The sequence below is a fragment of the Mytilus californianus genome, unplaced genomic scaffold, assembly GCF_021869535.1.
Source record: "Mytilus californianus isolate M0D057914Y unplaced genomic scaffold, xbMytCali1.0.p SCAF_3, whole genome shotgun sequence".
In the NCBI taxonomy this organism is placed as follows: domain Eukaryota; kingdom Metazoa; phylum Mollusca; class Bivalvia; order Mytilida; family Mytilidae; genus Mytilus; species Mytilus californianus.
In genome coordinates, this window is record NW_026262679.1 from 125,550,663 (window position 1) to 125,578,462 (window position 27,800).

At 30.9% G+C, this 27,800-nt stretch overlaps 1 protein-coding gene across 31 annotated transcripts in view; it reads left to right on the forward strand.

Annotated features, from left to right (window-relative positions):
• LOC127736098 (heparanase-like) overlaps positions 1-27,800 on the forward strand; it is a 61,057-nt gene that overhangs the window by 14,209 nt on the left and 19,048 nt on the right. For 3 of the 31 annotated variants that reach the window (XR_007998802.1, XM_052246641.1, XM_052246622.1), the window contains exons 5-9: positions 13,427-13,601; positions 13,938-13,988; positions 14,371-14,568; positions 15,565-15,679; positions 16,374-16,489. The exons of 1 other annotated variant lie outside the window; for it this stretch is intronic. Coding sequence is in view for 27 of the 30 variants with exons in the window: in XM_052246641.1 (XP_052102601.1) it covers positions 13,427-13,601; positions 13,938-13,988; positions 14,371-14,568; positions 15,565-15,679; positions 16,374-16,489 (655 nt within the window). In the remaining 3 variants the exon portion in view is untranslated. Of the gene's footprint in view, positions 1-1,795; positions 1,911-2,599; positions 2,716-4,856; positions 4,998-5,802; positions 6,908-13,426; positions 13,602-13,937; positions 13,989-14,370; positions 14,569-15,564; positions 15,680-16,373; positions 16,490-17,612; positions 17,754-18,558; positions 19,173-26,170; positions 26,346-26,681; positions 26,733-27,114; positions 27,313-27,800 lie in introns of those variants that run through there. 27 more of the 31 variants (XM_052246640.1, XM_052246642.1, XM_052246623.1 and 24 more) reach the window with 19 other exon arrangements.

Genomic DNA, 27,800 nt, shown 5'->3' on the forward strand with positions numbered 1-27,800 from the left:
GGCTGTATGATGGCTTGTATAGGTATTTTCCCACTTGACCATGAAGGCTGTATGATGTCTTGTACAGGTATTTACCTCCATGACCATGAAGGCTGTATGATGGCTTGTATAGGTATTTACATCCTTGTCCATGAAGGCTGTATGATGGCTTGTATAGGTATTTACATTCATGACCATGAAGGCTGTATGATGGCTTGTATAGGTATTTACCTCTTTGACCATTGGTCTTTGTGGGATTGGTAAACATAAATACCAATAATTACAAATTTTCTTGATAATTATAAATTCATATGATAACTGGAATTACATTGTTTTGGTTTTATGTTGCAAGTCATTTAGGTCAATATGCACATTTAATTTCAGGTAGACTATGATAGTAGTCTTCTCACCAATTCCTCTGTCATATCGTAAACTTAGATGATGGCTTGTTTAGAAACTGAGACTTTTTCACAGATGTGGTTAATTTTTCAGTGAACAAGTGTGATTATGGAAATATAGATTCCACCACTGCAACAAGTGTGTTACGATATTTCTCCACTCGAGACAGTTAAATTTTAATATTTAAAGCGCAAGGCTTGCCGAGCTTTTTAAATAATTAAAATTTAACTGTTGAGAGTGGAGAAATATCGTAATACACGAGTTATAATGGTGGAATCTGTTTTTCTAATAATTTTTATCCTTCCTTTTCAAAGATTTGTAGAAAGTTGTGTTCTTTACATGTGACGTCATCAGCCATAGTCTCCTTTCAGAAGAAACCAAGAAAATTTGACGTCATAATTAAATTTCCACCAATCATTTGCAGAGAACAGCTATTTCACTAGTCAGGAGAACATTTTTTTCGGAATCGGTTGGGAAATGTGAAAAAATTAGAGAAATTCAATTATTTACACACATTCAATAACTCTATAAGTTTTGCATCATTATTGTATGGTCTTCTGGTCTTCAAAACATCTTGAGTAGTTCAGCTCAGTCAATTGTTAAAAATAGCACCATGTACAATGTCATTGCACAGAGATTTTTAGTTTGCATAATGGAATTGTGTTCATCGTTTTGAGGCACATTAAGGATATTGACCCATTTGAGAAAATTGGATAATTCATTCAAGTGTTATTTGGCTCATACTTAACATTGTTGAGGAACTATAGTCTGCTTATTATGGAGGTGCTAAGGATTGTCAAGCACTTTCTTTTCAAAACAACCCTATATTCAGGAGATTTTTATCTAGCGACTAGGGCATTAAATTTACCCTTGTCCGTATGTCCATCTGTCCATACATCTGTTCGTCTGGACGAACTTCCCAAAATTGGTTTCTGTTCTCTAACTTTAGTTTGCCTCAACCAAATGTTATGAAACTTATATACAATGCATATTACCATAAAACACAGATCAGGTTCAAATTTGGGTGGCGTCACTTTTACAGTTCTCTAGTTATGTCCCTTTGTAACGTTATATGCAAGCAGGGGCATCATCTGTGTCCCATGGACACATTCTACATTTATTTAATTATTATGCTATTGGGTATTGATTTAATTGTCAAATGTGTAGTTTATATGCAGGTGCTGCTGAAAATGAATTCAATGTTAATTGTTCAAAACTTGGAAGTCAGTGTTTTGACTACAATGATCCTCAATGTTTTAGAATAGAGTTTGTTATAAACTTTAGAATATGTTTTTATTTATCCAAGCTCAGCTTATTTTGATTGTTGTACTACATTAATGGATGTTATGATAGTTAACTATTTTAAATCATAAATTGTTATATGTTTTAATCCAATGCACATATATTTTCCAATTAGGTGGTTAGATAAACTAGGAATATCAGCAGTGGGTGGATTAGATGTTTTAATCAGACAAACTTTTTATGGTGGTCATTATTCCATAATTGATGACAAAACTAGTGATCCATTACCTGTAAGTACTTGTTACCATAGAAACCTTAGACAGAATATCTATGAAGTCAGTATGTCCTTATTGATGATGTGATATGTTATTTAAAAGTGCTTGCTACCGTAGTAATACAGGTGACATAGGTATGAAACTTTTGATCTTTGACCGTAATCCATTTTAAGAAGCTAAAGATATTAAAAAAATCAGAAAATTTACATATATACATAGCAATTCTTCACCAAATTCCCTCAATCTACCTTCAGAAGCCAATATGAAAATTTGGAGATGGGGTATCATTGTAAATGAACTGGATACCAGAGATGATTAGATCAAAGGATATGGATTTAAGCAACTAAAGGTCTTCAACAATGAGCAAAAACCATACTATAAAGTAGGCTATAGAATGATTCCGTTTGACAAAATGTAAAACATACAAAAAAGAAAACCAATGGCCTGATTTATGATATTATTTAGTTTAAAACTGAGCGATTACCTAGATTTGGGTAAGTTCCTCTTGAAAACTTTATGATCTGATATTTTCAGTACATAATTTATTATATAGATATCTTAAGTTCATCTTTGTTTTGAATGCTACTTAAGATGAGTGATATATATCAGCACCAATAGATATACATATAACAATTGCCATGGAACTTTAAGGAGTTATAATAGATTTAAAACAATATAAAACAAACACTTTCTGTATTTTGTAGGATTATTGGTTATCATATATATATAAAACTTTAGTCGGGAGATCAGTGCTGAATGTTTCAGTTGATGATCCAGAAGGCTTGGTTAGAATGTACTCCCATTGTACTAATGTAAAAAGGTTGGTATAATAACTAATTATATACTACACACAATCTGATTCAGTTACATATTTCAATTGGTTATCTTGAGTGAATCACTGTGAAACAGGGTGATTGCTGATAGTTTTAGATGATAGAAAATATCTTATTTTCAACCTTCTCATTCAATAGGTATATGTATAAGCTATACATAAAGATTTCTCGTATAAATCACCAGCAGGTACAAGCATTCACTATGACGAATGAATCACACACATGTACCAGTATTCACTATGAAAATCAACACCCTTATCTATGTTCTTAATGCACAGATGTAACATTTTTTAGCAACTAGAAAAAGAATTACCCTTAAACAGTGCTACGGTCATCTTAAACTTGCAGTTTGATTATTTTTTGTTCCTGTTAAAGGATTTTTTAATTATAGTTTATTTGCACTCTTTTTAGCTCACCTGACCCGAAGGGTCAATTGAGCTTTTCTCATCACTTGGCGTCCGTCGTCCGTCGTCGTCGTTGTCCGTCTTCGTTAGCTTTTTACAAAAATCTTCTCCTCTGAAACCACTGGGCCAAATTTAACCAAACTTGGCCACAATCATCATTAGGGTATCTAGTTTAAAAAATGTGTCCGATGACCCCGCCAACCAACCAAGATGGCCGCCATGGCTAAAAATAGAACATAGGGGTAAAATGTAGATTTTGGCTTATATCTCTAAAACCAAAGCATTTAGAGGAAATCTGACATGGAGTAAAACTGATTATCAGGTCAAGATCTATCTGCCCTGAAATTTTCAGACAAATCTGACAACCTGTTGTTGGGTTGCTGCCCCTGAATTGGTAATTTTAAGGAAATTTTTCAGTTTTTGGTTATTATCTTGAATATTATTATAGATAGAGATAAACTGTAAACAGTAATAATGTTCAGCAAAGTAAGATCTACAAATAAGTTGTCATGACCAAAATTGTCAGTCGACCCCTTTAGGAGTTATTGCCCTTAATAATCAATTTTTAACAATTTTTTGTAAATTTTTGTAATCTTTTACAAAAATCTTCTTCTCTGAAACTACTGATACAAATTTAACTATACTTGGCCATAATCATTATTAGGGTTTCTAGTTTAAAAAATTTGTCCAATGACCCCGCCAACCAACCAAGATGGCCGCCATGGCTAAAAATAGAACATAGGGGTAAAATGCAGTTTTTGGTTTATATCTCTGAAACTAAAGCATTTAGAGCAAATCTGACAGGTGGCAAAATTGTTCATCAGATTTAGATTTATCTGCCCTGAAATTTTCAGACAAATCCGACGACCCGTTGTTGGGTTACTGACCCTGAGATAGTCATTTTACAAAAATTTTGCAGTTTTTTGTTATTATCTTAGATATCATTATAATATCTAACATGTCTAATATCTAATACTATTAATTATGATTTTAACCTTATTTTACATGATTTCCAAAGCATCACTGGAATACTATCTATTGGTTAAATACTTGATATATAGTCCACTCGTAGCAAAGAAAATTACATTTACCTGCCATTTGAAGACATCATTATAACCACCAATATTATTAACTTATTCAATGAGAAGTTACATATCTTTTTTGAGTTTTGTTTGGGTGAGTAATTTTTGCTAAAGTTGTGGCCTAATTTCTTGAAAATCTCAGTTTTCTGCACTTTATTAAGTAATGCCTTATTCAATTGAAAAGGAATTTGGTAAACAGTCATATCATAAGAATTTACATGTAGAGTTTGAATTTGAAATGATTAGATATTTTGTATAGAATTCTAGCATAAAAAGATAGAGATCAAGTTTGAGTTTTGTTCTGGTTAAGCATTTTTTCTTTCATCAGTAAAAACTAAATGCTAGGGATAGTCCTATATAAATTAAAAAACACCTGTGGTAAACATTACAGCCAGTAGGAGACATTGTATATCGTAGCAATACCCGTGGAGCATGACCTATGAAAGGTCACAACTTTTAAATAACATAATATTATGATAAAACAGATGTAGCCTTTTCATATCGGTCAATACTATTTTTATTATTGTCTTATTAAAGTATATTGACTAAGGTCTGCACCCTCAGTCAATATACTTTAATCAGGTCGATAAAAACTTACATTGACTATGACAATAGGATATAATTGTATAATATATTTTTCAGGTCTAATTATACTGCTGGAAGTATAACAGTATATGGAATGAATCTTGGTAACAGCTTTAAAACAATAAATTTCTCACAATATGGAGATGATGTTACACTGCATGTATATGTATTACAACCCCAGGAGAGCTTAAAATCACAGTAAATATACATATCTGATGTTCAGTAGTTGTTGTTTGTTGATGTGGTTCATAAGTGTTTCTTGTTTCTCGTTTTTTATATAGATTAGACCATTGGTTTTCCCGTTTGAATTGTTTTACACTAGTCATTTTTGGGGCCCTTTATAGCTTGCTGTTCGGTGTGAGCCGAGGCTCCATGTTGAAGACCGTACTTTGACTTATAATGGTTTACTTTTATAAATTTTGACTTGGATGGAGAGTTGTCTAATTGGCACTCATACCACATCTTCTTATATCTATATACATGATATATCCTGAAATGTTATTATATTTTTTTCTTCATTCTTTAGATAAGTGTGAGAAATTCCATAATTTTCTAATGAAGTGTTGAATATTAACTACAAAAGATAAAAAAAATTCTCACAGAATATTAACTACCGGTACAAAAGATAAAAAAAGAAAATTCACACAGAAGTGGAAGAGACAAAGCTAATTGCTGAAAACAAAAAAAAGATTAGACTATTCAGGAAAAATATGATGAGTGGGAAAAAAAGGCTATACAAAATAGTTTTTTATATGCATTATATACAAAAGGAGCCCAACATGTCTGTTCTTTATAATTGAGGCAAGAACACTGTATGTAGCAGTCATCGCAGATGAAAAGTATATAATATGGTGCAACATCCAAAAGGTTCTTATGTTTCCTACAATGAACCATCACTGCGAAAGGATTTCAAATATATCTTGAAATTTGGAATTGATTTCATATTAAGTCATTTGAATATTGGTTTACTTAGGTAAAATAGTCTTATTTCTTTAATTTTCAGGGCAGTAACACTGAATGGGAGACATTTAAAGCTGAATGAAGATTTCACATTACCAAATGTGTTGATCCCTGTGATAAGGACAGGAAATGTAACATTCCCACCACAATCATTTGGATTTATTGTTCTACCAAATTCTAAAGCTGAAGCTTGTCAGACTGTAAAATGATATTAGTCATTTGGAATGTATCTCATGCCTGCAAAAATGTTGCGGAAGCAAGACTTTTTTGTGCTATTTCTGACAACAGAAACATAAAAAAATTGTTGAACTTTGTGATTAGGTTAGTCTTAGGGGAACATCTAATAGTAAATCAATGATATGTGGTGTTAAGTTGTATTAGCATTGACAGATCTCATGGATTTTTAGGCCATGACCCCTTAGTCATGGTCTATTGAATTTGAAACTTTTGCATTGGTTTACATGATGAGGTTTGTTTAAAGGGAACCAATTAAGGTAAGTGATTGATATTTGGGATGCAGTTCAGTTGTATAAGCATTGGAACACATCATTTCCATGAAGATTTTATGACCAAACACCCTCAGTCATAATCCATTGACTATACAAGTTATGCATAATTTAAATATTTAAGTGTTGCCGTATTTCAATTTCATTTTAATGCCCCACCAAGGGGCATTATGTTTTTCAGTCTGTGCGTCTGTCCGTCCGTCTGTCTGTCCCACTTTAGGTTAAAGTTTTTGGTCAAGGAAGTTTTTGATGAAGTTGAAGTCCAATCAACTTGAAACTTAGTACACATGTTCCCTATGATATGATCTTTTTAATTTTAATGCCAAATTAGAGTTTTGACCCCAATTTCACGGTCCACTGAACATAGAAAATGTTAGTGCGAGTGGGGCATCCGTGTACTGTGGACACATTCTTGTTTGCATTATACTATAAAAATTATATACAGGCGAGACATACAGTTTATCACTGTGTTAACAGTTTATTAGTTGATCTTCATGGGGAACATATATAGGGCATAATAAGCTATAGTCATCACATAAAAAAGTCTGTCTTTAGACAATTTACATTTTCATGTTTCTGAAATAACCAAGTCAGTTTCATCAAAATTGGCAGGAAAAATATACGGAAAGTCCTTCTTACAAAACCTTATTTTTTATTTTTTGATCCTTATAAACCAATCTTTGTAAATGTTCTCAGCTGTAGAATCAAGAGAATGAGGATAGGAAGAAACAACAAACAGATGTTGATTCTCATTAGAAAGTTTAAAAAACTACACTTGAAATATTTTGAAACTTAAGGGAATTGATGATTGGACAGCTCTGTACAAATGGTCCTCATGAAATGTGGGGTAAAAAGTGTATCAAAAGTACTGAACTCCAAGGCTAATTCAAAAAAGGGAAGTCCATAAAAACTGACAAAATCAAACGCTATCAATCAACAGAACAAGTGAATGTTGATCCAGTGAAAATCATGGCAGCAATGTTGGCACACATTTTTATTTTTGGAAAAGCACTTATAATATCTTCCCTCAAAGTCTGAAACTACTAAGAAAGGTTCAAACAAACTTGGCAGAAATACTGTACAGAAGGTCCATTACAAATTCTCATTTGGTTCTGATCAAATGAACAAATAACCTACAGGGAACTCTTTCATCTTAATTTGACATTTAAAACAATGACCTCTAAACAATAAGGCAAAATGTTACTAAATTTTTAGGGATTGATGATAGGTGATAATTCTCATAACCTGAATCTCCAGTGGCATTTTAATCTTATAACAAAAAACTCTAGGTGCAATGCTATATATAGTCCTTTTGGTGATTAAAGGTTCTGATCAAATGAACAAATAACCTACAGGGAACTCTTTCATCTTAATTTGACATTTAAAAACAATGACCTCTAAACAATAAGGCAAAATGTTACAAAACTTTTAGGGATTGATGATATGTGATAATTCTCATAACTTGAATCTCCAGTGGCATTTTAATCTTATAACAAAAAACTCTAGGTGCAATGCTATATATAGTCCTTTTGATGATTAAAGCAAAGATCATGGATCTTTTTGATAATAAAACAAAGATCATGGATCCTTTTGATAATTGAAACGAAGATCATACATCCTTTATCACCTTACATCTTTCTTTTATGCGATGAAATTCTAGAAATTTTACCAGAAATAAATAAAGAACTTAAAGTAATTAAATTGATGATACAGACTAATTCATTTCCCAATACACAGATGACACCTATAATACTTGGTAGTTCTCCCAAATCTCTGTATGAATCTCTTCGCTTACTGTAAAATATGCTGAAATGTCTGGTCTCCATATGAACGTGTACAAAACGGAAGTGGTGTGGATAGGCAAAAAGAACTATAGTTAACCTGAGACACCATGTGTGGAAAGTGGGGGTTGGAATGGGGTTCAAGTAAGTTTAAATTACTAGGTATAAACTTTTCTGTCTATTTGCATGAAATGGAATTTTTGAACTATGTTTCAAGAATAAAAAGATATTGAAAATATACTGTAATAAAAATTTGGTCTAAACAAACATTAACACCAGTTGGAAAAATAACAATCATCAAGACACTGATTATTTCACAATTAAACTGACTGTTTTTAATATATCAAGCACCATACAAAAATACTTTTATAAAACAACTAATTGATAGAACTTATTCATTTAATTGGGAAAACAAACCTGAAAAAAATAAAAAAGAGAAATATTATGTCTTGAACATAAATTTGAAGGGCTGAAAGTGCTAGATATTGGCACATATATAAAGGAGTTGAAATAAATATGGATTCGACTTTTATTGTTAAAAAGCAACCAGAAAATAAATAAGCTATTAGAAAATACCAAAGAAAAAATATTGAAAGCCTAGTATATCTAGGCCCAACAAAAACATGTAAAACCCCTTTTGGAAAGAGGTCTTTAAGACTTGGACAGAATTGCAAAATGAACTTATACCAAAAAATGAAAACGAGTTTGTATCAAACTCATTCTGGAATAATGAAAATATCAAAACAGGAACATCATCTATTTTCTATAAAAGATATGGCAGATGAAGGGATCTTTTTGATACATGATCTAATAACTTTTCAACAATTCCAAAATGTGCATAACATTTAGGTAAATTTTCTAACTTAAATGGGGTAATTTCTGCAAAAAAGTCATATAAAAAATCTCTCGATAATATTATATCTATAGACTATCTTTGTAAAACTCCAGGACCAATACTTCCAAATAATATAAGAATATTTCTTTTCTCTAAAAAGGCTCAAAGAGATGTATGTTTATTAGAAATATATTCAATATTATGTATTATATTTATAATACTAAACTTTAATAGCTGTGAAGATAGATGGTCCTTAAGTTTGAACAAACACTTTGATAGGAAAAACGTTCATAATATGGCTTTTTACTCCACAAAACTTCGTTTGGAAAAATGTTCATAATATGGCTTTTTACTCCACAAAACTTCGTTTGGAAAAACGTTCATAATATGGCTTTTTACTCCACAAAACTTCGTTGGTTCCAGTATAGAATAATACACAGAATCTTGAGCACAAATGTTATTTTTAGAATTAAGATAAAGCAAAGCGATAAATGTACTTTCTGTAATGTAGCTATTGAAGATATTGAAGATATTGAGCACATATTTTGGACATGTCATAAAATAGCAGAGCTGTGGATAAAACTCTGTGACTGGATTTATAACCCAACACAAATAATAATTCCGTTAAACATGGATATAATTTGATTTGGAATATTTTAGGAAAAATAGGAAATTCTTCATTCTTAGAACAAAACTATGTGAAAATCAAGTAAAATTTTACAGGACTCAAAAATCTTCAAAAAAATCTAATACCAAAAGTATATGTAGGCCATGTCTTCCATTACAAGAATATTTTTACTAAAGAATTACCTATTTTATATATTATACATTTTATATTGTTATATGTTTTTTTTTGTTATTGTTTTGTGCTTATACCTATGTATGTTTGAATAATTGTTTGTGCTCGTATGAATTTTTATAACAGAAAACCATCCTTGCCAAGTGTATTAAATGCTGTAGTTTAAGACACATTTATCTGTGAATATATACTGTTGCCAAAAGTCCAAATTTCTGTATTATTGTTTTTTGCTTTGGTTTTTATTATTTATTTAATTTGTATTTCTCGTTTCTTTTTCTTTAGCTAAAATATAGGTCTTTATTGCACAATACTATGGAAATAATGGATACAAGATAATATATAAATATATATTTCAGAATTTAGATAACTAACAAGTACTAACTAGTTCTATTTGATTATATACTACTAGCGTTTGACAAGGCCTGGATAAGGAGCACCACTATTTTCTGTATCCAACTAACAATTGTTAAAATTTTCAAGAAAGTATGGCGCAATTTAAAAAAGAAAAAGGAAGACCATGGTTATAATATTAATAACTAAATGTCATCCATTCTCGTTTAAAAGAGATTTATACAGTGCTAGGTATCAAACATTCATGTTTTTGTTTATTTTGATACTGAACTTTAAAGGTCAAAGCTTTTAACACACCAACAAATGACATTTAGGTTCAAGTTCTTGTTCTGATATACAGATAAACAATTTATTTTCATATATCCCAATATTTCATTGGCTAGTTTCCATTTGCCCACTTGTTTTTAAATCTTTTCAGTTATATGGTTTTTATATGTTTGTGTTAATCAAATTTTTCAAGGAAAGATACTGACCCTAGAAAATTGATTAAAAATTTAATTTATATGACTTTGAGTACTTACAGGGTGGGAAACCCAAGTCACATGTGGTGTTTTCATTTCTCTATAAATTGTCTTAATTTTTTTTGAGTAAAATACTATTGCATAGTAAATTGTTGTGCAAAGTAGTTATTGAACTAGAGTGAGCATCTGTCATTGAAGTCATTAACATGCCTACATAAAGTGTCAACAAAATTTTAATGTGAGTCTGTACAACAACATTTTTAGTAAACATAATGTTTATACCTTAAATTCAAAGAGTTTTCAATGGAAGGTACAATGTACATGCAATATTTTGTCCATTAGATGCAAATGCAGAGTATACATCACAAATATTACAGTCTGCTTTGATAATTTTCTTTTTTTGTGTATTTTGGCTGCAGATGTGACAGAGAGCACTTCTTAACAAACTACTGAGTGGAACTGGAAGTGTTTGAGAAACTAACATTTGTTTAGGACTTCAATAACATTAAGAGATAACTATCATTGGGTGTAGTACTTTGCAAAACAATTTATTATCAGATATTAATTATAGTTAAGAGAAAATTAATACAATTTACCTTGAAGTGTGTGTTTTGGTCACATCATTTTTGTGTGTACAAAGCTTTTGTTATTTAGTTTGGCAAGTCTGTTGATAAAGATATAACTTGTATTTTGAACAAGATCAGATGTTGTTATTTAATTTCATAATGAAGAATGTTGTATGCTTTAAGGTATACACATATTTAAATTAAAATATATTTTTGCTAAAAGAATATTGTTTTATATGGAAGAGAGATATGGAGTAAAAGTATGTATAATTTAGATACAATAGTAGTTTACAGATGAGTGAAAACTGGTAATTCCATTTTGAATACATAAAAACAAAGGAAAAAAAAAACACCAGAGGAAATCGTGTGAACCAAACTGTACTGAGACTAGATGCATAGAGAGGGTATATAAGAAGTAACAGTTGTTATCTGATGTTCAAATCTCATAAATCCATTTAGAAATTCAAATCAAGTGAAAAAACGGATGTAATCACATGAACTCTAAAAGAAGCAAGACTAGGTGTGTTGAAAGGGTAAATGTCTCCTGATAGGCTTGCATCACCTGCCATGGGAATCTGTGACACAAATACTATAAAACTGTTAATATGAAATAATTGCAAGATTTGGCAGACACTACCATATATCCACATGTTAAAAGAGTATTAATTTATTTCATGAAGAATTCAAAAGAAAAATTCCATCAAAATCTGAGGAAAAGTAAATGCTGCCCATCAGTGTTCTTCCCATGCTGTTTTATGTCTCTGTTTTTTTCAGAATGAAATTTGTGAGAAAGATGTAGGAAATCTTTTTAAAATGAAATAAGAGCAAAAAATCAAATCTTAGAATTATGAAATTGTTAATGAAATATTGTAAAGTTCCGTGGTTTTCGAGTCAGGATACTCGTGTTACTTATGTGGGCCTCTGGTGAAGTAAGTAATAATAAAAATCATAATGGAAGTTCATAAATTGTATTATTTTCTGCTTCAGTAATATGCAATACAACAATTACAGTGGTTCATAAAACATATAACAATATATAATAAGTAAAACAGCAAGGTGCATTACTCAAGTTTAACTAAGTTTAATAAAACAATTGTTCTAGCGCTCGGTGCGAGAAAACCTACTCGGGACACTGCATACTTGGTGCAAGAAAATCTGCCTGGTGCACTGCATTCAAATATTCAGCATACTAGGTGCATGGTTAGCGATTTACCCGAGCAAACAGTACGTCAGCATTTCGATATGAAGACTTGGTTAATTATCAAGTCTATTAGATATTATCATCAAGCCACTCTTACTTGGTGCAGTAAATTATAGTTTGAGATATACTGCTAACCGCATAGAGATGCTTGAAGAAAAGCTCCCAGTTGGAACATGCGTTCCGTATTTTATACAAAAGCGTTGTTTACTGATGACGTAATACACAAGTTATTCATAAACAAGAACAGGAACACGTATCGCTACATTTGTCGCGTAACACTGAAACTAAATGTAAACAAATACAAAATTAACAATTATACCCATAAATAAAGTTGATATGCAGATTTAAGGACTGTCAAACCACAGTGCGGAACAATATATAAATATATGTATAGACAACTGAAAGTGTAAACAGTTGTACATACTCTGCTACATATTTACAAGCGGGGTACAAATATTTACACAAGCATTTCAATTATTTATATGATTTATGCATTTAATTTTCAATGCTAAATATACTGAAAGTAAAAGCATTTCTATTTCTGTTAATGCTTATGTACATAGATACAGCTTTTCCCCCCAACTTCTTATAATATAACCATGGCAGTACAAATGTTACATCACATTGCAACACAAAAAAGTGAACTAGTCTAATTTCGTATTCTTACCAAAACACTTAAAAAAATATGGGGAGAAGACTGCTGTGTACATTTATTCCACTGTTTTAGAATACTTAAAATGTGTTTTTTTTTCTCTCAGAATTGAATATGGTCACAAGAATTGAAACCAATACACGATAGTTGGGGTATAAATTAGTGTTTTGTATCTAGGCTTAATGTGTTAAAATTACATGAGGATTGGTCATCAGGGCTGTAAATTATGTTGAGGCATTCCTCCTATTGCTGGCAGACCATATGAACGTCAACTGTATAGGGGGAAATGCAGCATATTTTGGAACTGATGTAAACATAAGTTTTACTTCACAAGATGATCAAGTATTATTTAGCAGAGGGAAACTATAAAACACCTCACTATAAATGGAATTGACCTTAATTTAGAAAATGGATCTACAAGGAATTACATAAGTTAAAAGTGAATTAAAATCAAGCAATTAAACACCCAGCATATGTGTCCAAAATATGTATACTGTTTCTTGATATCTTTGTAGAGCCTAACTCATACAAACACCATGTGGGATATTCCATATCTGGTTCACAGAGAGCTAAGGACTACAGCAAACTTCATAGTCTGTTAAACCAGTACCCACAGTGGAGAAAAAGTGTCATAATAGGCCCTAGTACCACACAGCTATCAAAGACATCAGCTGAGAAATATTTCACAGAGTATGTTACTGATTTAATGATAAAGAACAATGTGTTTGTAGATAAAATAATTCCTTCCTCAAAGCTGTTTTGAAATTCATAAGCAACAGAGTGAAAATCACAAAAATGAGATTGATTATCTGTTCAATATAATTATGAAACCCTCATATTGACAGTAAATGATGGTTGAATTGTGTACAGTCCAGTGGCAAATATTACATGCATATCAGAATGAGAACATGTGAACATGGTGAATATGAAATTAATTTCAACTCTGCTTATTAGACATGTACATTTAAAATTACTATTACTTTTTGTTTAATTCATAGAAATGATTTTAAAATATTGCTTTTTCAGATTTTTACAAACGGGAGGACCAGATATTGTTACAAATCCAACATTTCATCAGTAAGTTTTATTTTACTTACCTTGTGAAAATGTAATGAAACTGATTTTGAAAACAAACAACTTGAACTTTAAAAAATAAAACCAAATCAAAACAAATGGAAAGCAATAAATACCACACTCACAAAAAAAAAGCAAATACACTTCTATCAGATCTTTATATACTAAACATATCATTTGCCATTGTGTTATGAAGGAATAATTGCTTTTGATCTTTTAATTTATTATACAGTTAATATCTGTGTTTTGAATCTTGTTTGCTCAATTCAAGGCTCTCAGTATTTTAGACATTTAAAAAAACAAGATATTGCTTGAATTTATCCCAAATTTATCCCAACTACAATGGGTTGTTCTATATGCTTGCTATATATTTTTTTTGAAACAGCTATTATATAAATGGAAGAGAAGCTACAATTGACCAGTTCATGGATATTGACATCTTGAATAGTTTAATGCCTGAGATAAATAAAGGCAATGAAATAGCAAAACATCCTCCATTTGGGAAAACATGGCTTGGTGAAACAGGATCAGCTTACGGAGGAGGTGCTCCAGGACTGTCTGATACCTATGTGGCAGGTTTTATGTAAGTAATGGTGCCTAGTTGCTTATGTTGGTGAGATTTAGAACATTCTATTTAAGAAAATAGTGAAAAAATTAGAGAAATTCGATTATTTACACACATTCAATAACTCTAAAAGCTTTGCATCTTTATTGTATGGTCTTCTGGTCTTCAAAACATCTCAAGTAGTTCAGCTCAGTCAATTGTTAAAAATAGAACCATGTACAATGTCATTGCACACAGGTTTTTAGTTTGCATAATGGAATTGTGTTCTTCATTTTGAGGCACATTAGGGATATTGACCCATTTGAGAAAATTAGATAATTCACTCAAGTGTTGTTTGGCTCATACTTAACATTGTTGAGGGACTATAGTCTGTTATGGAGGTGCTAAGGATTGTCCAGCACTTTCTTTTCAAACAACCCTATATTCAGAAGATTTTTATCTAGCCACGGGGGCATTAAATTTACCCTTGTCCATACATCCATCCGTCCGTACATCTGTTCGTCCGTACAAACATCCCAAAATTGGTTTCTGTTCTCTAACATTAGTTTGCCTCAACCAAATGTTATGAAACTTATATACTATGCATATTACCATAAAACACAGATCAGGTTCAAATTTTGGTGGAGTCACTTTTAGAGTTCTCTAGTTATGTCCCTTTGTAACGTTATATGCAAGCAGGGGCATCATCTGTGTCCCATGGACACTTTCTACATTTATTTAATTATTATGCTATTGGGTATTGATTTAATTGTCAAATGTGTAGTTTATATGCAGGTGCTGCTGAAAATGAATTCAATGTTAATTGTTCAAAACTTGAAGTCAGTGTTTTGACTACAATGATCCTTATTGTTTTAGAATAGAGTTTGATATAAACTTTAGAATATGTTTTTATTTATCCAAGCTCAGCTTATTTTGATTTTTGTACTACATTAATGGATGCATTTATGATAGGTAACTATTTTAAATCATAAATTGTTATATGTTTTAATCCAATGCACATATATTTTCCATTAGGTGGTTAGATAAACTAGGAATATCAGCAGTGGGTGGATTAGATGTTTTAATCAGACAAACTTTTTATGGAGGTCATTATTCCATAATTGATGACAAAACTAGTGATCCATTACCTGTAAGTACTTGTAACCATAGAAACGTAAGACAGAATATCTATGAAGTCAGTATGTCCTTATTGATGATGTGATATGTTATTTAAAAGTGCTTGCTACCATAGTAATACAGGTGACATAGGTTTTGAAACTTTTGATCTTTTACCTTAATCCATTTTAAGAAGCTAAAGATATTAAAAAAATCTGAAAATAACATATCTACATAGCAATTCTTCCCCAAATTCCCTCAATCTACCTTCAGAAGCCAATATGAAAATTTGGAGATGGGGTATCATTGTAAATGAACTGGATACCAGAGATGGTTAGATCAAAGGATATGGATTTAAGCAACTAAAGGTCTTCAACAATGAGCAAAAACCATACTATAAAGTAAGCTATAGAATGATTCCGTTTTACAAAATGTAAAACATACAAAAAAGAAAACCTATAGCCTGATTTATGATATTATTTAGTTTAAAAACTGAGCGATTACCTAGATTTGGGTAAGTTCCTCTTGAAAACTTTACAATCTGATATTTTCAGTACATAATTTATTATATAGATACCTTAAGTTCACCTTTGTTTTGAATGCCACTTAAGATGAGTGATATATATCAGCACCAATAGATTTACATATAGCAATTGCCATGGAACTTTAAGGAGTTATAATAGATTTAAAACAATATAAAACTAACAAAACCTTTCTGTATTTTGTAGGATTATTGGTTATCATATATATATAAAACTTTAGTTGGGAGATCAGTGCTGAATGTTTCAGTTGATGATCCAGAAGGCTTGGTTAGAATGTACTCCCATTGTACTAACGTAAAAAGGTTGGTATAATAACTAATTATATACTACACACAATCTGATTCAGTTACATATTTCAATTGGTTATCTTGAGTGAATCACTGTGAAACAGGGTGATTGCTGATAGTTTTAGATGATAGAAAATATCTTATTTTCAACCTTCTCATTCAATAGGTATATGTATAATCTATACATAAAGATTTCTTGTATAAATCACCAACAGGTACAAGCATTCACTATGACGAATGAATCACACACATGTACCAGTATTTACTATGAAAATCAACACCCTTATCTATGTTCTTAAAGCACAGATGTAACATTTTTTAGCAACTAGAAAAAGAATTACCCTTAAACAGTGCTACTGTCATCTTAAACTTGCAGTTTGATTATTTTTTGTTCCTGTTAAAGGATTTTTTAATTATAGTTTATTTGCACTCTTTTTCTGGAATACTATCTATTGGTTAAATACTTGATATATAGTCCACTCGTAGCAAAGAAAATTTCATTTACCTGCCATTTGAAGACATCATTATAACCACCAATATTATTAACTTATTCAATGAGAAGTTACAAATCTTTTTTGAGTTTTGTTTGGGTGAGTAATTTTTGCTAAAGTTGTGGCCTAATTTCTTGAAAATCTCAGTTTTCTGCACTTTATTAAGTAATGCCTTATTCAATTGAAAAGGAATTTGGTAAACAGTCATATCATAAGAATTTACATGTAGAGTTTGAATTTGAAATGATTAGATATTTTGTATAGAATTCTAGCATAAAAAGATAGAGATCAAGTTTGAGTTTTGTTCTGGTTAAGCATTTTTTCTTTCATCAGTAAAAACTAAATGCTAGGGATAGTCCTATATAAATTAAAAAACACCTGTGGTAAACATTACAGCCAGTAGGAGACATTGTATATCGTAGCAATACCCGTGGAGCATGACTTATGAAAGGTCACAACTTTTAAATAACATAATATTATGATAAAACAGATGTAGCCTTTTCATATCGGTCAATACTATTTTTATTATTGTCTTATTAAAGTATATTGACTAAGGTCTGCACCCTCAGTCAATATACTTTAATCAGGTCGATAAAAACTTACATTGACTATGACAATAGGATATAATTGTATAATATATTTTTCAGGTCTAATTATACTGCTGGAAGTATAACAGTATATGGAATGAATCTTGGTAACAGCTTTAAAACAATAAATTTCCCACAATATGGAGATGATGTTACACTGCATGTATATGTATTACAACCCCAGGAGAGCTTAAAATCACAGTAAATATACATATCTGATGTTCAGTAGTTGTTGTTTGTTGATGTGGTTCATAAGTGTTTCTTGTTTCTCGTTTTTTATATAGATTAGACCATTGGTTTTCCCGTTTGAATTGTTTTACACTAGTCATTTTTGGGGCCCTTTATAGCTTGCTGTTCGGTGTGAGCCGAGGCTCCATGTTGAAGACCGTACTTTGACTTATAATGGTTTACTTTTATAAATTTTGACTTGGATGGAGAGTTGTCTAATTGGCACTCATACCACATCTTCTTATATCTATATACATGATATATCCTGAAATATTATTATATTTTTTTCTTCATTCTTTAGATAAGTGTGAGAAATTCCATAATTTTCTAATGAAGTGTTGAATATTAACTACAAAAGATAAAAAAAATTCTCACAGTATATTAACTACCGGTACAAAAGATAAAAAAAGAAAATTCACACAGAAGTGGAAGAGACAAAGCTAATTGCTGAAAACAAAAAAAAGATTAGACTATTCAGGAAAAATATGATGAGTGGGAAAAAATGGCTATACAAAATAGTTTTTTATATGCATTATATACAAAAGGAGCCCAACATGTCTGTTCTTTATAATTGAGGCAAGAACACTGTATGTAGCAGTCATCGCAGATGAAAAGTATATAATATGGTGCAACATCCAAAAGGTTCTTATGTTTCCTACAATGAACTATCACTGCGAAAGGATTTCAAATATTACTTGAAATTTGAAATTGATTTCATATTAAGTCATTTGAATATTGGTTTACTTAGGTAAAATAGTCTTATTTCTTTACTTTTCAGGGCAGTAACACTGAATGGGAGACATTTAAAGCTGAATGAAGATTTCACATTACCAAATGTGTTGATCCCTGTGATAAGGACAGGAAATGTAACATTCCCACCACAATCATTTGGATTTATTGTTCTACCAAATTCTAAAGCTGAAGCTTGTCAGACTGTAAAATGATATTAGTCATTTGGAATGTATCTCATGCCTGCAAAAATGTCGCGGAAGCAAGACTTTTTTGTGCTATTTCTGACAACAGAAACATAAAAAAATTGTTGAACTTTGTGATTAGGTTAGTCTTAGGGGAACATCTAATAGTAAATCAATGATATGTGGTGTTAAGTTGTATTGGCATTGACAGATCTCATGGATTTTTAGGCCATGACCCCTTAGTCATGGTCTATTGAATTTGAAACTTTTGCATTGGTTTACATGATGAGGTTGGTTTAAAGGGAACCAATTAAGGTAAGTGATTGATATTTGGGATGCAGTTCAGTCGTATAAGCATTGGAACACATCATTTCCATGAAGATTTTATGACCAAACACCCTCAGTCATAATCCATTGACTATACAAGTTATGCATAATTTAAATATTTAAGTGTTGCCGTATTTCAATTTCATTTTTATGCCCCTCCAAGGGGCATTATGTTTTTCAATCTGTGCGTCTGTCCGTCCGTCTGTCTGTCCCACTTTAGGTTAAAGTTTTTGGTCAAGGAAGTTTTTGATGAAGTTGAAGTCCAATCAACTTGAAACTTATTACACATGTTCCCTATGATATGATCTTTTTAATTTTAAAGCCATATTAGAGTTTTGACCCCAATTTCACGGTCCACTGAACATAGAAAATGTTAGTGCGAGTGGGGCATCCATGTACTGTGGACACATTCTTGTTTGCATTATACTATAAAAAGTATATACAGGCAAGACATACAGTTTATCTCTGTGTTAACAGTTTATTAGTTGATCTTCATGGGGAACATATATAGGGCATAATAAGCTATAGTCATCACATAAAAAAGTCTGTCTTTAGACAATTTACATTTTCATGTTTCTGAAATAACCAAGTCAGTTTCATCAAAATTGGCAGGAAAAATATACGGAAAGTCCTTCTAACAAAACCTTATTTTTTATTCTTTGATCCTTATAAACCAATTTTTGTAAATGTTCTCAGCTGTAGAATCAAGAGAATGAGGATAGGAAGAAACAACAAACAGATGTTGATTCTCATTAGAAAGTTTAAAAAACTACACTTGAAATATTTTGAAACTTAAGGGAATTGATGATTGGACAGCTCTGTACAAATGGTCCTCATGAAATGTGGGGTAAAAAGTGTATCAAAAGTACTGAACTCCAAGGCTAATTCAAAAAAGGGAAGTCCATAAAAACTGACAAAATCAAACGCTATCAATCAACAGAACAAGTGAATGTTGATCCAGTGAAAATCATGGCAGCAATGTTGGCACACATTTTTATTTTTGGAAAAGCACTTATAATATCTTCCCTCAAAGTCTGAAACTACTAAGAAAGGTTCAAACAAACTTGGCAGAAATACTGTACAGAAGGTCCATTACAAATTCTCATTTGGTTCTGATCAAATGAACAAATAACCTACAGGGAACTCTTTCACCTTAATTTGACATTTAATACAATGACCTCTAAACAATAAGGCAAAATGTTACTAAACTTTTAGGGATTGATGATAGGTGATAATTCTCATAACCTGAATCTCCAGTGGCATTTTAATCTTATAACAAAAAACTCTAGGTGCAATGCTATATATAGTCCTTTTGGTGATTAAAGGTTCTGATCAAATGAACAAATAACCTACAGGGAACTCTTTCATCTTAATTTGACATTTAAAAACAATGACCTCTAAACAATAAGGCAAAATGTTACAAAACTTTTAGGGATTGATGATATGTGATAATTCTCATAACTTGAATCTCCAGTGGCATTTTAATCTTATAACAAAAAACTCTAGGTGCAATGCTATATATAGTCCTTTTGATGATTAAAGCAAAGATCATGGATCTTTTTGATAATAAAACAAAGATCATGGATCCTTTTGATAATTGAAACGAAGATCATACATCCTTTATCACCTTACATCTTTCTTTTATGCGATGAAATTCTAGAAATTTTACCAGAAATAAATAAAGAACTTAAAGTAATTAAATTGATGATACAGACTAATTCATTTCCCAATACACAGATGACACCTATAATACTTGGTAGTTCTCCCAAATCTCTGTATGAATCTCTTCGCTTACTGTAAAATATGCTGAAATGTCTGGTCTCCATATGAACGTGTACAAAACGGAAGTGGTGTGGATAGGCAAAAAGAACTATAGTTAACCTGAGACACCATGTGTGGAAAGTGGGGGTTGGAATGGGGTTCAAGTAAGTTTAAATTACTAGGTATAAACTTTTCTGTCTATTTGCATGAAATGGAATTTTTGAACTATGTTTCAAGAATAAAAAGATATTGAAAATATACTGTAATAAAAATTTGGTCTAAACAAACATTAACACCAGTTGGAAAAATAACAATCATCAAGACACTGATTATTTCACAATTAAACTGACTGTTTTTAATATATCAAGCACCATACAAAAATACTTTTATAAAACAACTAATTGATAGAACTTATTCATTTAATTGGGAAAACAAACCTGAAAAAAATAAAAAAGAGAAATATTATGTCTTGAACATAAATTTGAAGGGCTGAAAGTGCTAGATATTGGCACATATATAAAGGAGTTGAAATAAATATGGATTCGACTTTTATTGTTAAAAAGCAACCAGAAAATAAATAAGCTATTAGAAAATACCAAAGAAAAAATATTGAAAGCCTAGTATATCTAGGCCCAACAAAAACATGTAAAACCCCTTTTGGAAAGAGGTCTTTAAGACTTGGACAGAATTGCAAAATGAACTTATACCAAAAAATGAAAACGAGTTTGTATCAAACTCATTCTGGAATAATGAAAATATCAAAACAGGAACATCATCTATTTTCTATAAAAGATATGGCAGATGAAGGGATCTTTTTGATACATGATCTAATAACTTTTCAACAATTCCAAAATGTGCATAACATTTAGGTAAATTTTCTAACTTAAATGGGGTAATTTCTGCAAAAAAGTCATATAAAAAATCTCTCAATAATATTATATCTATAGACTATCTTTGTAAAACTCCAGGACCAATACTTCCAAATAATATAAGAATATTTCTTTTCTCTAAAAAGGCTCAAAGAGATGTATGTTTATTAGAAATATATTCAATATTATGTATTATATTTATAATACTAAACTTTAATAGCTGTGAAGATAGATGGTCCTTAAGTTTGAACAAACACTTTGATAGGAAAAACGTTCATAATATGGCTTTTTACTCCACAAAACTTCGTTTGGAAAAATGTTCATAATATGGCTTTTTACTCCACAAAACTTCGTTTGGAAAAACGTTCATAATATGGCTTTTTACTCCACAAAACTTTGTTGGTTCCAGTATAGAATAATACACAGAATCTTGAGCACAAATGTTATTTTTAGAATTAAGATAAAGCAAATCGATAAATGTACTTTCTGTAATGTAGCTATTGAAGATATTGAAGATATAGAGCACATATTTTGGACATGTCATAAAATAGCAGAGCTGTGGATAAAACTCTGTGACTGGATTTATAACCCAACACAAATAATAAGTCCGTTAAACATGGATATAATTTGATTTGGAATATTTTAGGAAAAATAGGAAATTCTTCATTCTTAGAACAAAACTATGTGAAAATCAAGTAAAATTTTACAGGACTCAAAAATCTTCAAAAAAATCTAATACCAAAAGTATATGTAGGCCATGTCTTCCATTACAAGAATATTTTTACTAAAGAATTACCTATTTTATATATTATACATTTTATATTGTTATATGTTTTTTTTTGTTATTGTTTTGTGCTTATACCTATGTATGTTTGAATAATTGTTTGTGCTCGTATGAATTTTTATAACAGAAAACCATCCTTGCCAAGTGTATTAAATGCTGTAGTTTAAGACACATTTATCTGTGAATATATACTGTTGCCAAAAGTCCAAATTTCTGTATTATTGTTTTTTGCTTTGGTTTTTATTATTTATTTAATTTGTATTTTCTCGTTTCTTTTTCTTTAGCTAAAATATAGGTCTTTATTGCACAATACTATGGAAATAATGAATACAAGATAATATATAAATATATATTTCAGAATTTAGATTACTAACAAGTACTAACTAGTTCTATTTGATTATATACTACTAGCGTTTGACAAGGCCTGGATAAGGAGCACCACTATTTTCTGTATCCAACTAACAATTGTTAAAATTTTCAAGAAAGTATGGCGCAATTTAAAAAAGAAAAAGGAAGACCATGGTTATAATATTAATAACTAAATGTCATCCATTCTCGTTTAAAAGAGATTTATACAGTGCTAGGTATCAAACATTCATGTTTTTGTTTATTTTGATACTGAACTTTAAAGGTCAAAGCTTTTAACACACCAACAAATGACATTTAGGTTCAAGTTCTTGTTCTGATATACAGATAAACAATTTATTTTCATATATCCCAATATTTCATTGGCTAGTTTCCATTTGCCCACTTGTTTTTAAATCTTTTCAGTTATATGGTTTTTATATGTTTGTGTTAATCAAATTTTTCAAGGAAAGATACTGACCCTAGAAAATTGATTAAAAATTTAATTTATATGACTTTGAGTACTTACAGGGTGGGAAACCCAAGTCACATGTGGTGTTTTCATTTCTCTATAAATTGTCTTAATTTTTTTTGAGTAAAATACTATTGCATAGTAAATTGTTGTGCAAAGTAGTTATTGAACTAGAGTGAGCATCTGTCATTGAAGTCATTAACATGCCTACATAAAGTGTCAACAAAATTTTAATGTGAGTCTGTACAACAACATTTTTAGTAAACATAATGTTTATACCTTAAATTCAAAGAGTTTTCAATGGAAGGTACAATGTACATGCAATATTTTGTCCATTAGATGCAAATGCAGAGTATACATCACAAATATTACAGTCTGCTTTGATAATTTTCTTTTTTTGTGTATTTTGGCTGCAGATGTGACAGAGAGCACTTCTTAACAAACTACTGAGTGGAACTGGAAGTGTTTGAGAAACTAACATTTGTTTAGGACTTCAATAACATTAAGAGATAACTATCATTGGGTGTAGTACTTTGCAAAACAATTTATTATCAGATATTAATTATAGTTAAGAGAAAATTAATACAATTTACCTTGAAGTGTGTGTTTTGGTCACATCATTTTTGTGTGTACAAAGCTTTTGTTATTTAGTTTGGCAAGTCTGTTGATAAAGATATGAACAAGATCAGATGTTGTTATTTAATTTCATAATGAAGAATTTTGTATGCTTTAAGGTATACACATATTTAAATTAAAATATATTTTTGCTAAAAGAATATTGTTTTATATGGAAGAGAGATATGGAGTAAAAGTATGTATAATTTAGATACAATAGTAGTTTACAGATGAGTGAAAACTGGTAATTCCATTTTGAATACATAAAAACAAAGGAAAAAAAAAACACCAGAGGAAATCGTGTGAACCAAACTGTACTGAGACTAGATGCATAGAGAGGGTATATAAGAAGTAACAGTTGTTAACTGATGTTCAAATCTCATAAATCCATTTAGAAATTCAAATCAAGTGAAAAAACGGATGTAATCACATGAACTCTAAAAGAAGCAAGACTAGGTGTGTTGAAAGGGTAAATGTCTCCTGATAGGCTTGCATCACCTGCCATGGGAATCTGTGACACAAATACTATAAAACTGTTAATATGAAATAATTGCAAGATTTGGCAGACACTACCATATATCCACATGTTAAAAGAGTATTAATTTATTTCATGAAGAATTCAAAAGAAAAATTCCATCAAAATCTGAGGAAAAGTAAATGCTGCCCATCAGTGTTCTTCCCATGCTGTTTTATGTCTCTGTTTTTTTCAGAATGAAATTTGTGAGAAAGATGTAGGAAATCTTTTTAAAATGAAATAAGAGCAAAAAATCAAATCTTAGAATTATGAAATTGTTAATGAAATATTGTAAAGTTCCGTGGTTTTCGAGTCAGGATACTCGTGTTACTTATGTGGGCCTCTGGTGAAGTAAGTAATAATAAAAATCATAATGGAAGTTCATAAATTGTATTATTTTCTGCTTCAGTAATATGCAATACAACAAATACAGTGGTTCATAAAACATATAACAATATATAATAAGTAAAACAGCAAGGTGCATTACTCAAGTTTAACTAAGTTTAATAAAACAATTGTTCTAGCGCTCGGTGCGAGAAAACCTACTCGGGACACTGCATACTTGGTGCAAGAAAATCTGCCTGGTGCACTGCATTCAAATATTCAGCATACTAGGTGCATGGTTAGCGATTTACCCGAGCAAACAGTACGTCAGCATTTCGATATGAAGACTTGGTTAATTATCAAGTCTATTAGATATTATCATCAAGCCACTCTTACTTGGTGCAGTAAATTATAGTTTGAGATATACTGCTAACCGCATAGAGATGCTTGAAGAAAAGCTCCCAGTAGGAACATGCGTTCCGTATTTTATACAAAAGCGTTGTTTACTGATGACGTAATACACAAGTTATTCATAAACAAGAACAGGAACACGTATCGCTACATTTGTCGCGTAACACTGAAACTAAATGTAAACAAATACAAAATTAACAATTATACCCATAAATAAAGTCGATATGCAGATTTAAGGACTGTCAAACCACAGTGCGGAACAATATATAAATATATGTATAGACAACTGAAAGTGTAAACAGTTGTACATACTCTGCTACATATTTACAAGCGGGGTACAAATATTTACACAAGCATTTCAATTATTTATATGATTTATGCATTTAATTTTCAATGCTAAATATACTGAAAGTAAAAGCATTTCTATTTCTGTTAATGCTTATGTACATAGATACAGCTTTTCCCCCCAACTTCTTATAATATAACCATGGCAGTACAAATGTTACATCACATTGCAACACAAAAAAGTGAACTAGTCTAATTTCGTATGCTTACCAAAACACTTAAAAAAAATATGGGGAGAAGACTGCTGTGTACATTTATTCCACTGTTTTAGAATACTTAAAATGTGTTTTTTTTTCTCAGAATTGAGTATGGTCACAATAATTGAAACCAATACACGATAGTTGGGGTATAAATTAGTGTTTTGTATCTAGGCTTAATGTGTTAAAATTACATGAGGATTGGTCATCAGGGCTGTAAATTATGTTGAGGCATTCCTCCTATTACTGGCAGACCATATGAACGTCAACTGTATAGGGGGAAATGCAGCATATTTTGGAACTGATGTAAACATAAGTTTTACTTCACAAGATGATCAAGTATTATTTAGCAGAGGGAAACTATAAAACACCTCACTATAAATGGAATTGACCTTAATTTAGAAAATGGATCTACAAGGAATTACATAAGTTAAAAGTGAATTAAAATCAAGCAATTAAACACCCAGCATATGTGTCCAAAATATGTATACTGTTTCTTGATATCTTTGTAGAGCCTAACTCATACAAACACCATGTGGGATATTCCATATCTGGTTCACAGAGAGCTAAGGACTACAGCAAACTTCATAGTCTGTTAAACCAGTACCCACAGTGGAGAAAAAGTGTCATAATAGGCCCTAGTACCACACAGCTATCAAAGACATCAGCTGAGAAATATTTCACAGAGTATGTTACTGATTTAATGATAAAGAACAATGTGTTTGTAGATAAAATAATTCCTTCCTCAAAGCTGTTTTGAAATTCATAAGCAACAGAGTGAAAATCACAAAAATGAGATTGATTATCTGTTCAATATAATTATGAAACCCTCATATTGACAGTAAATGATGGTTGAATTGTGTACAGTCCAGTGGCAAATATTACATGCATATCAGAATGAGAACATGTGAACATGGTGAATATGAAATTAATTTCAACTCTGCTTATTAGACATGTACATTTAAAATTACTATTACATTTTGTTTAATTCATAGAAATGATTTTAAAATATTGCTTTTTCAGATTTTTACAAACGGGAGGACCAGATATTGTTACAAATCCAACATTTCATCAGTAAGTTTTATTTTACTTACCTTGTGAAAATGTAATGAAACTGATTTTGAAAACAAACAACTTGAACTTTAAAAAATAAAACCAAATCAAAACAAATGGAAAGCAATAAATACCACACTCACAAAAAAAAAGCAAATACACTTCTATCAGATCTTTATATACTAAACATATCATTTGCCATTGTGTTATGAAGGAATAATTGCTTTTGATCTTTTAATTTATTATACAGTTAATATCTGTGTTTTGAATCTTGTTTGCTCAATTCAAGGCTCTCAGTATTTTAGACATTTAAAAAAACAAGATATTGCTTGAATTTATCCCAAATTTATCCCAACTACAATGGGTTGTTCTATATGCTTGCTATATATTTTTTTTGAAACAGCTATTATATAAATGGAAGAGAAGCTACAATTGACCAGTTCATGGATATTGACATCTTGAATAGTTTAATGCCTGAGATAAATAAAGGCAATGAAATAGCAAAACATCCTCCATTTGGGAAAACATGGCTTGGTGAAACAGGATCAGCTTACGGAGGAGGTGCTCCAGGACTGTCTGATACCTATGTGGCAGGTTTTATGTAAGTAATGGTGCCTAGTTGCTTATGTTGGTGAGATTTAGAACATTCTATTTAAGAAAATAGTGAAAAAATTAGAGAAATTCGATTATTTACACACATTCAATAACTCTAAAAGCTTTGCATCTTTATTGTATGGTCTTCTGGTCTTCAAAACATCTCAAGTAGTTCAGCTCAGTCAATTGTTAAAAATAGAACCATGTACAATGTCATTGCACACAGGTTTTTAGTTTGCATAATGGAATTGTGTTCTTCATTTTGAGGCACATTAGGGATATTGACCCATTTGAGAAAATTAGATAATTCACTCAAGTGTTGTTTGGCTCATACTTAACATTGTTGAGGGACTATAGTCTGTTATGGAGGTGCTAAGGATTGTCCAGCACTTTCTTTTCAAACAACCCTATATTCAGAAGATTTTTATCTAGCCACGGGGGCATTAAATTTACCCTTGTCCATACATCCATCCGTCCGTACATCTGTTCGTCCGT